Source organism: Spinacia oleracea, chromosome 4, assembly GCF_020520425.1.
Source record: "Spinacia oleracea cultivar Varoflay chromosome 4, BTI_SOV_V1, whole genome shotgun sequence".
NCBI classification, from domain to species: domain Eukaryota; kingdom Viridiplantae; phylum Streptophyta; class Magnoliopsida; order Caryophyllales; family Amaranthaceae; genus Spinacia; species Spinacia oleracea.
The window spans coordinates 113,323,457-113,334,806 of record NC_079490.1 but is presented as its reverse complement, the minus strand read 5'-3'; the positions used below and the strand labels follow the sequence as shown (position 1 = coordinate 113,334,806).

Here is an 11,350-nt window from a genome sequence, read left to right as displayed (position 1 = left end):
TTAATTAACAAGTTAATAATTCAGTGAGATCAAGTGAGCTGAATGCCTAGCTAGAGGCCGCTTCAGTTCAAGTGGAATTAATGATATTAATCCACAGCTTACTCTTGACTGAACCCGTAGGGTCACACAAATAGTACGTAAACGGATCAAGTATTTAATGGCATTAAATACTCCATCTATGAATATTCGGAACCGACGGATCTTGGTTTCAGTGGGAGCTAAGATCGTCACAGGCAAGAAATGAATACTCCGGAAACGATGATATTGCCGGAAACGGAAATATGGATCGTATCGGAAATATGAATATTATCCAAGTCGTAGATGTTGCCGGAAACGGAAACATGGTACGTATCGGAAAATATTATTGGAAATGGAAATATTACCAGAATCGGAAATATTGCCGGAAACGGAAATATTGTCAGAATCGGAAATATTACCGGAATCGGAAAATAATTCCGGAAACGGAAATATTAAATATTTGTTCGAAACGGAAATTAATTCCGGAATCGGAAATATTAAATATTGTTCGTATCGGAAATAAATTCCGGAACTGGAAATTTAATCGGAAGCGTATCGTACGAATTAGCATCGGACGAGGCCTGCCGGACGAAGGCCCAGCACGAAGCCGGGCCATCGCCCAGCAAGCACGCGCGCCACAAGCCCAGCCAAGGCAGCGCCCAGGCCTACCGCAAGGCAGGCCCAGCGCGCGCCAAGGCCACGGATGCGTGGGCCGCGCTGCGTGGGCTGCTGCTCGCACGCGCATGGGCAGCCCTTGTGGCTGCCGTGTGTGTGTGAGTTTGTGCTCATGCGTGATTCCTAAATCTACAAGAGTTAGTGTATGATTAAATTCCTATTCCTAATTGGATAAATTAATTAAATAGAATTCATGTAGGATTCTAATTTCAATTAATTCGTATCCTACTAGGATTACGATTCCTTTTCCATAACTCTATAAATAAAGGCCTAGGGGTCATTATTTATACACAAGTTTTAAGTATTCAAAACTAAGATTTTTAAGCAGAAAAATCAGCCAATATTCTTGCCTACCTAACCGAAAATATTAGAACCTTAAGGGAGATTCTAGTTGGTCAATCTTAAGGCGGATCCGGACGTGCTGTGGACTATCTACGGAGGGACGACACTTGGAGTCCTAAAGACTTGTTCTTGTTCGGTTCGGGCGCAGCTAGGGAAGGCACGCAACAAAGAGTATGCATCTAAACTATGCTAAATGATTATGTGTAAATAATATGTTTCCTGGCTTTATGGTTTTTCCGCATGATTTATGAACTGTCATATGAATCATAACCTAACAATAGATGATGCCCGCGTTAAGTAGTTTCACTACTTCTTTTCTCACCACATCTTGCATATTAAGATTCAAACGACGTTGTGGCTTGATGCGAGGGCGGTGAGCTGCTTCCAAATTAATTCTATGCATACAAAAGTCAGGACTAATGCCCTTGAGATCGTCAATGCTATACCTGATTGCCTTTTTGTGCATACGGAGCATGGTCAGAAGCTTAGAAAGCTGGCTATCGTCAAGTGCAGCATTAACGATCATAGGAAAATCCTCATTATCATCAAGAAATGCATATTTAAGGTGAGATGGTAATGGTTTTAGTTCTACCTTCGTTACCTGTGGCTCGGAAATAGAGCAAACAGTTTCTAATACCTCAAAACCATCGACCTTCTCAGCTTCACTCCCATCTAAATTCGAGATCAAGGAATCAATCTCACAATCTCCTTCTCCTTTTTGGGCCTCCAAGGTGAGAGTCGCCAGCAATAGATCATCATACAACATTCTAGGGATGTTGTCTAGAGAAATCTCTTCTACAATATCAATCCTGCAACAAGTATTCTCAAGCATAGGAGACTTCACAACATTGGTTAGATTAAAAATAACAGTATCATCACCAACACTCAAAGTAAGAGACCCAGACTTGACATCAATGACGGCCCCTACAGTACATAAGAATGGCCTGCCCAAAATTATGGGGATTTGACTATCCTCCTCCATATCTAGCACCACAAAATCAACAGGAATGTAGAATTTCCCCAACCGGACAGGAACATCCTCCAAAATACCTAAGGGATACTTTATAGAACGATATGCCATTTGCAACGTGATTTGTGTGCATTTTATTTTTCCCATATTCAACCTATTATAGACAGAAAGGGGCATGACAGACACACTTGCACCTAAATCACATAATGCTTTATCAATGAACAATGCACCTACATGACAGGGGATGGAAAAACCACCTGGATCCTTAAGTTTAGGTGGAGACTTACTTTGCAATATGGCACTACACTCTTCAGTTAGAGCGACTCTCTCCACACCACCATAATCCCTTTTCTTAGTGATCATCTCTTACAAAATTTTTGCATAAACAGGAACTTGAGATATTAAATCAGTAAAAGGGACCGTTACCTCAAGATTCTTGAGCATTGCCAAGAACTTACCAAGTTGTTAATCGACCTTAGTTTTCTGCATCCGGTGAGGGAAAGGCAACTTAGACACAATAGGGATAGAATAATAAATCTTCTCTTTCCCCTTATTTGCGCCAACATCATCAGCATTATCAACTTTCGGGACTTGAGGCTCTACATCAATTTCTTTCTCTGCTCCATCTGTGTTCTCCTTAGCAAGAGTTGCATCATCAATGGGCATCGGGGGTCCATCATATTTAGTGCCACTTCTAAGAGTGATAGCATTGGCACTTTCTCTATTCTGGGGTGGAGTAGGTTGCCCTGGTAGTGTACCCGGTTAGCTTTGAGATAGAGTGTCAACAAGTTGAGCAACTTGATTCTCGAACATTCTATTCTAATTCTTCAACTCTTTGATGCTCTCATCATGGTTCTTTTGAGCTATCTTTGCAGTCTTCTGCATATTTGCAATGAGCTTATACAGATCACCCATGTTAGGCTCTGGAGTAGCACTGGTCTGAGGGGCATGTTGCTGATAGCCTTGGTGCGGGGGCCTATTAAACCCCGGGGGAGCATTATGTGAGGCTCCTTGTTGAAATGGAGGCCTAGCAACATGTGGCTGAGGTGGATGGAACTGTGGTTACGACCATTGTTACTGGGGTTGAGGATTCTGAACATTGTTGCCCCGATATGAGAAATTTGGATGATTCCTCCAACCCGGATTAAATGAATTGGAATATGGGTCATTGGGTTGTCTCTGTTGAAAAGCATTCACTTGCTCCATTTGCGTAGTATCCTGCAAACTATCAGAGCACTCATGACCAAAGTGACCTAGCATTAGAACTTGGAATATTGATGAGTTTAAAAAGTGATACCGCAAGTGCACGGTGTCTGTTGTTAGCAGATACTTAGCAAATACGGGTCGATCCCACAAGGAGACAAGTTCTATTAGTTTTTGCCCAATTAAATAAACTATTTCAGTAAACAAAAGTTGATTTTGAATATTATTAACTAATGAAGCTAAAGCAATAATGTAAATGTGAATTTATCAGTGAATTAAAAGGTCTAGGGCGTCTGTTCGGTTCACCATGCTTATACCAATCCAAGAACACAAATCAATTAGGAAATTAATAAACTAAGCCGAGTAATTAAAGTACATGCTAATCCTACGGTTTGGTCTTAACACATTCAATTCAACATATGCAGTACGATCGCTAACATAATCAGAATTGCCAATTGTACCAAGCCTCTAAAAATACGATCTTTCGATTCTAATTCCTATTAGCTAGATAATCAATTCATGAAATTGGCCGATAACATGAATCAACGATTAAGAACAAATCAATTGGAATTACTCAATCATAATCTATAAATTAACAAACTTTAATGCATAACGATTATGGTATAAACATGGCTTCCCTCACTTAGCCCTAGAAAAAGACTACTCGCTCAAAATTAATTTAACAAGCATGAAATAAATAATAAGACTGAATTTCATAATCAAATAAAAAATTAATCTAAGAAACGAAAACAATAAGAATGAATGAAAGCAAGAAAAATTATGAAATTACCTTAGATTGATGAATGAAAGAAATCAGAAAAATAGCGTTCAACAATGGAAGAGAGAAAAGTAGTAATAAGCGTTAAAAGAATTCTAAGGAAAAGAGTAACATCCGAGATAAAATAATTCTCTTGAGTATTTATATGCTCCCTATTTTCTAAAATAAAAATAAAAGTCATCAATGATTGGTCGATGGATGATGACGTGGCAATGAAATCCGAGCACGACCGGGCCATTTGAGAGCACGCACGCATGCAAGAATTGGCGTGGAATGGGCAGCGAGGGATCTCACACACCATCCCTCGCTGGCCCAACAAAGTATAGCAGTGCAAGCAAGGCGAGGCGAGGCAGCGAGGGAGCTAGCGAGCCATCCCTCGCTGGCCAAGTGAAGTACTGCAAGGCAGAGCAACGAGGCAACGAGGCAGCGAGGGATCTCACGCACCATCCCTCGCTGGCCTGGTGAAGTGTATAGCATGAAAAAGCAAGGGCGAGGCAGCGAGGGAGCTAGCGAGCCATCCCTCGCTGGCCTAGTGAGATGCATAGCAAGCTGCCATGAAGCGACGAGGCATGACGATAGATGTAGTGAGCCAACGAGGGATCTTGCGAGGCAATGAGGGATCTTGCGAACCTATGCACAAGCGATACATCGAGATAATCATCCCCGAAAAGCTCAATTCTCCGATCAAACACTTCGTCTCCGACTCAAACCATCCGGTGATCATTCGACCCACATCCAAAACTCTGGAAACATCCAAATGATTGTAAAATCACCTGAAATATCAAAGAAAACACAAACGGAGCGTAATAGAGTACAATAACGATGACTTATTAAAATGCAACTAATATCAGAAAAATGCCTAGATATGCAACCTAAATGAGCCTAAAATACCCTATATAAATATGATTCATCAAATATCGAAAGGGAATTTTGACCCAATTGGATTTGTGTATTTGTTCCGAGATTTACAACCCGTTGGAACTATTTCAAAGCAATTTCAACCCAAAATTGAATTTGGAATATTTTAGGGGGATTTCAACCCAAGATTGAATTTGGAATATTTTAGGGGAATTTCAAACCGAGATCGAATTTGGAAATTGAATTTGTATTATTCTCTGGGACTTTCAACCCATTGGAAAAGGAAATTGAATTTGTATTTTTCAAGGGATTTTCAACCCGGGATTGAATGTGGAAATTGAATTTGTATTATTTTAGGGGACTTTCAACCCATTGGAATTTGTACGGGGCTTGGATTATTTCAAGGGATTTTCAACCCGTGAGATATAAAATTGGATCTTGGATAATTTCAAGGGAATTTCAAGCCTTTGGAATGAAATTGGATCTTGTATTATTTCAAGAGAATTTCAACCCGATCGAAAAGGTTGGATATTGTATTATTTCTAGGGATTTTCAACCCATAATGGCATTTGGAAATATTTTAGGGGAATTTCAACCCATTGAATTTTGTATTATTTCTAGGGATTTTCCACCCAAAATGGCATTTGGAAATATTATAGGGGAATTTCAACCCATTGGATGGATTTTTCGGCATTCGTTCTCGAGGTTTGGGAGCGTTCTTCGAAATTCAAAATTTAAACTGAACTCCCACTCGAAAACTTGGGCAGAATGGGCAACCAACCAATGGAAGCCATTGTGCTTAATGCAGGCACCAACGCCTGGCGCAGGGTCTGCGCCCAGCGCTACTGCTGGTATCCAGAACTTGAGCGTGGCAGTGGCAAGTTTCCCATGGACTGCTCGCATGATCGAATTGAAATTTAGAACTCCCCAGTGGAGTCGCCAGATTGTAGGGGTTTTTTTTTGTATCCTTCCCGCATTTGTTGGATTTGCTTTCCCCTACGGGTTTTGTAGATTTTTAAATTTCGAAGAGTTGCCATCAAACAATATTTAAGGGTCCAGTTTGGAAAGACCAAAGTTGACTCTTGTGGATAAGGCATTGAATCTTAGAAACCGGATAGGTGAGATCCGGGCAAGGGAACGAAATGCTTATTTTGCGAGCTTTTGAAAGTATATTCGAGTACGTGACAAGGATCGCTTTTCGAATAATCCTAATCATGATACTAAGTTGGTTTGGGCATGAATTTTAGAACATAGAAATTGCTACATGTATGTGGTCACTTTGCTTTAAAGTTAATTAAAGGAACCTAAGGTCGGTTGGTCCAAGAATTATCTTTGTTAAGCATGATGTAACCTTTTGTATGTTATTGAATTTAGCATGTGAGGTGATGAAAGCAATTAACATGTAAAGCATCATCACAAGATAGTAGGAACTATTGATATGCGTACAAAACCACATCACCTTGAAAAAGGTGAGTAAAGAGTGCGGAATTGAAATTGCAAAAGTAAAGGTGCAATATTAAAAGTGCGTTATCGAAATGCGTTATTGAAATTGCGGTATTGAAAGTGCGATATTGAAAGTGCGGTATTGAAATGACGATATTGAAGTTGTATTATTGTACTTGAGATTCGAACGCCAAACAACTACTTAATAATAAGTGTGCCCGACACAGATTCAATTCTCTAAAAATCTCCACTTTAGATGAGTTGCTCATCATAAAGTATCTTTGATTCTGGTTATTGAAATCGAACTTGAATATTGAACTTCAATATAGAACTTGAATATTGAACTTGAATATTGAAATTAGGAGTCTTGAATCTTAAAGATTATACATTTTAATGTTAAAAGGGCCTCACCTTTAATGTGCTCCATAACTTGAAATTGATTATAGTTTAAGGAAGTGATTACAAACAACCTTAAACATCATTGAATCTTGAACATGGGACTTGCTTTTGAACATACAAAATGAATGTTCATGTGTTCTAGTTTGGAAAAGGGTTTTCACTTTTCCAAACATCCTTGAAATTTTATAAAGTTGAGGTTTTTGATGATTTGAAGATGATTGTTGTAAGGAATACTTTCAAGAATGAAAGCTTCAACTTACTAACCATGTTTTTTTGAAAACAAAACATAAAGATCGAAACTTGAAATTTGTAGAAGGGGTTTGGATGATCATTTGAGGGGGATTGCAAGTATGAAATCCCCTAAAAGATTACTCCTTTTTTGACATTTCCTAGTTCAAGTGTGTATATGAACATTACAAGAACATCATAGGAAAACTTGAAATAATAAAGGTAGTGTAAACACCTAAATCGTGTCTCCCCTCTGGGATGATGACGATACCATTATCCTTACTAGGAGGTTGGAGCAACTCCGTGTGGAAATTCCAATTTCTAAGAACATCTCCAAAATACAAAATCCAAAATCCAATCCCCGAGGTCGTTCCCCTTCCGGAACTCGGTACAAAATACAATTTTCAAAAACCAATTTCAAAATCCAAGTACAATCACATCTAGTAGACCATTCCATTGGTTTTACTAGCCTTTTCCACTCGAAATCATATAAGTCAAGTCAAATTCGGGTGCCGACCCACAAAACCGAGCAAGCCGGGCCTCGTCCCGTAAAACCGAAATTCAAAACCCGAAACGGCTTGTTTTTAGACGCAAAATCAAGTCTTAACCCCCAAGAAAACACTACGTGCCAAGCATCGTACTACTCGTACAAAGGTACATCAATACAAGACAAATCAAGGACGGAGCCCGCGTCCTTGTTTTGGCGGCATCCATGCCACGTCACCAGCGCCCAGCGCTGCCAGCTGCGTGCTGCGCTGGCAATGGCTGGCGTTTTGCAGCCATTTTTCCTATAAATACCCCCTAATTCCAAACATTAAGGGAGGAAGATTCAATATACAACGTCGTATAGAAAAATTACGCCTCAAATCCAAATAAAAAAATCCTTCAAAAACACATACAAACTTCAAGTTCTAAGCAATTGGGAGCTCTAAAAGGAATTCTTGCCTAAACCTAAATAGGTAATTCCGAATCCCACCATATTCAATCATGTTTCTTTGATTTTCCTATTTCCAAAATGATTAGCAAGTTGGAATTTTTACTACTAAAAATGTCACTTCCAACAATCATACATCTTTTCAAAATCCAAACTTTTCAAAATACAAAAATGCAAACTTTCAAGATTTAAGGATGTTCAAAGTTGTTTGTAATCTCTTCTTTGAACTAGAATCACTTTCAAGTATGGAGTAATCAAAGATGACACCTTTCTAACTTTTAAAGGTTTAGTCTTTTGAGATTCAAGACTCCATTTTTCAATATACAAGTTCAAGTATTCAAATTTCAAGATCCCACAATGTTTAGGGTTGCTCATGACTACTTCCCTAAACTAGGATCCTTTCAAAGTAAGAGCACATCAAAGATCTAACCTTTTCAACATTAAAAGGCCCGATCTTTGAGATTCAAGTCTCTTAAGTTTCAATATTTCAAGTACAAGTTCAATATTTCAAGTTCAAGTTCAAGTATTTCAAGTTCAATATTTCAAGATTCAAACTTTCAAGTTCAAGTTATATATGCAAAATCTAGGATACTTTGGGATGAGCAAATTCTCCCAAGTTGAGAATTTTGGCTATGAATTCGTGTCGGGCGTACTTATTTTTAAGAAGCCGCTTGGCGTTCGAATCTCATGTTCCCAAGTACAAATTTCAATATCGCACTTTCAATTATGCACCTTTCAATAATGCAATTTCAATTATGCACCTTTCAATTCCGCAATTTCAATATCACAATTTCAATTCCGCAATTTCAATATCGCACTTTCAATTCCGCATCTTTACTTGCCTAGTCCTTCTAGGCAATGTGGACCTACTCCCTAGTCCATCTGTAGGGGGTCGTGTATTTACTAATTCCGCACTTATTTACTATTGTGATGTTGCTTTATTTGCCTTATTGCTTTCATCACCATACATGCTAAATACAACAAAATGCAAGGTTACATCACGCTTAACAAAGATAATTTCTTGGACAAACCGATCTTAGGTTCCCTTAAATTAAATTTAAAGCAAAGTGACCACCATACAAAGTAGAGATTCTATTTGCTCTAAATTCAAACCCACATAGTCTAAACTAGGGTATTTTTCGAAAATGTTGTGTCACGTACTTGAATAATTTCTAAAGCTCGTGGAATAAGCATCTCGTTCCCGTGCCCGGATCTCACCCATCCGTTTCGAGGATTCAAGTCTTATCCTAATGGAGTCATTTACGGTCTATCCAAACAAGACCCTAAACAATGTTTGGTCGCGACTCCTTCGAGATACAAAAATACGATGGTTTCAAAAAATCGCCCCCCTTGTAGGGAATTGCATACAAAAAAAAACCCCTACAATTCTGGCGACTCCACTAGGGACTTTTCTAATTTCAATTTCGAAAATGCGAGCAGATTTCGAGCAGCAAGCCACTGATCTGCTTAAGTACTGGATGCCAGCACTGGCGCCAGGCGCAGCCACCTGCGCCCGACGCCGCTGCCTGCATCCAGGACAGTGGCTCACAGTGGCTCGTCGCCCACTTTTGCTCAACTTTTCGTGTTGGGAGTTAGTCTGTTTTTGAATCTTGAAGGACGCTCCCAAACCTCGAGAACGAATGTCGAAAAACGAGCTTCACAAATATAAATTCGAGTATGATTTCAAATTTCAATTTCTAGGCATTTCATGCATTTTTCGAAAACCATATTTGTGCAAAATGAATTTCTACCTTGCCCAAACGGATGTGTTCTACATTCGGGCTAGCCCCGGGGGCAACGAAATGGTGACTCTCCATATGGTTCCCGACCAAAGTGTGTGACCATTTTCGCGCCTACCGAAACTTGGCATTTGCTTGACATTCCCGATGTCAAGTATGGAGGCCATCTGCCGACACACACGTCCCTTAGGCGGATGTACAAGTGGTTGTAGGATCCGTCTCTTAGCCGAGTACCTTTTGACACCCAAAGCCGACCACTTGCATCATACAAAACTTAGACCGACCTTAGGTTGAGAACTTTGCATGTCGCATTCATATTCATGATTAGTGTGACAACGTGCTACTTGTGCATTGTGTGGGCGTCTTTGCACGCGTGAATGACTAACCTCGAGTTCTAGCTTTGCCAAAACCAATTAGCCTCCAACTAGGAAACCAAACCCCTAGGAGCATCATTCAAACCTCATGCATCTAAATCGCCGATTTAAGGTCGTTTAGGAGTGCCACTCCATTTGATTCAAAACCCTCAAACACGCCTCACGCACAAATGCCAAATTCAAAATTCAATCCAACGGCGTCATAATGCCGGATTTTCAAGTCCAAACTCCAAATTCAAAGTTCCAAATTCAAAATGTAATCCAACGGCGTTATAATGTCGGATTTTCCACTCCAAATTTCAAACTTCAAATTCAAAATGCAATCCAACGGCGTTATAATGCCGGATTTTCCATTTCAAACCTCAAGTTTCAAATTCAAGCTCAAATCCAACGGCGTCATAATGCCGGATTTTCTAGTCAAAATTTCGAGTTTCAAGTCAAATCCAAATTTTCTAGTCCAAGCCTCAATTTTCAAGTCCGAATCCAACGGTGCCATAATGCCGGATTTTCTAATTCAAATTTCGAGTTTCAAGTTTCAAGTCAAGATTCAATCCAACGGCGTCATAATGCCGGATTTTCTAAGTCAAAACTCCTATTTCCAAGTTCAAAACTCAAATCCAACGGCGTCATGCCGGATTTTCTAGTTCAAACATTCAAGTCTTCAAACCTCAAACTCAAGTTGCCAATTCCAACCTCAAAACCTCAAGTTTAAATGTCCAAGGCCGGCGTAATGCCAACTTTTCAACTCCAACTTTCAAACCTCAAATCCCATGTCAATCTTTCGAGTTTCAAGTCCAATACTCAAAGTTTCAAGTTCCAAGTTCATACCGTAGTAATGCCGACTTTTCCATTCCATATTTCAAACCTCAAGTTCGAAGTTCAAAAATTCCAAACCTTCAAATCTCAAGTCCTATATTCGAAGCTTCCAATTCAAATCCATGATGGCATAATTTTCCTCATTCAATCTCATCTTCAAACACTTCAAAATTCCAAGTCCACGGCGGCAATAGTTATTATTATTATTATTATTATTATTATTATTATTATTATTATTATTATTATTATTATTATTATTATTATTATTATTATTATAATAATAATAAATTATTATGATTATTATTGTTATTATTATTACTATTATTATTATTATTATTATAATAATAATAATAATAATAATAATAATAATAGTGATAACTTTGTAAATAATGTACAACATTGAGTGGGGGCCCAGATTGTATCTCGGCTTCCCACTAATTATTCAAAAAATGTATACATTTGTTAGCATTTGATAATAATACTATTAATAATAATAATAATTATTATTATTATTATTATTATTATTATTATTATTATTATTATTATTATTATTATTATTATTATTATTATTAT

The 11,350-nt window shown here is 38.6% G+C and overlaps 1 protein-coding gene across 1 annotated transcript; it reads right to left on the bottom strand.

Annotated features, from left to right (window-relative positions):
• Positions 1 to 1,306: 1,306 nt before the first annotated feature.
• On the bottom strand, positions 1,307 to 2,368 carry LOC110792718 (uncharacterized). The gene has a single exon (XM_021997542.1). It carries the CDS (start codon positions 2,366 to 2,368, stop codon positions 1,307 to 1,309), a length of 1,062 nt encoding a protein of 353 aa, XP_021853234.1.
• Positions 2,369 to 11,350: the final 8,982 nt, after the last annotated feature.

Coding starts and splice junctions, on each gene's coding strand:
- LOC110792718 (XM_021997542.1), bottom strand. CDS start 2,368: ATGATCACTAAGAAAAGGGATTATGGTGGTGTGGAGAGAGTCGCTCTA.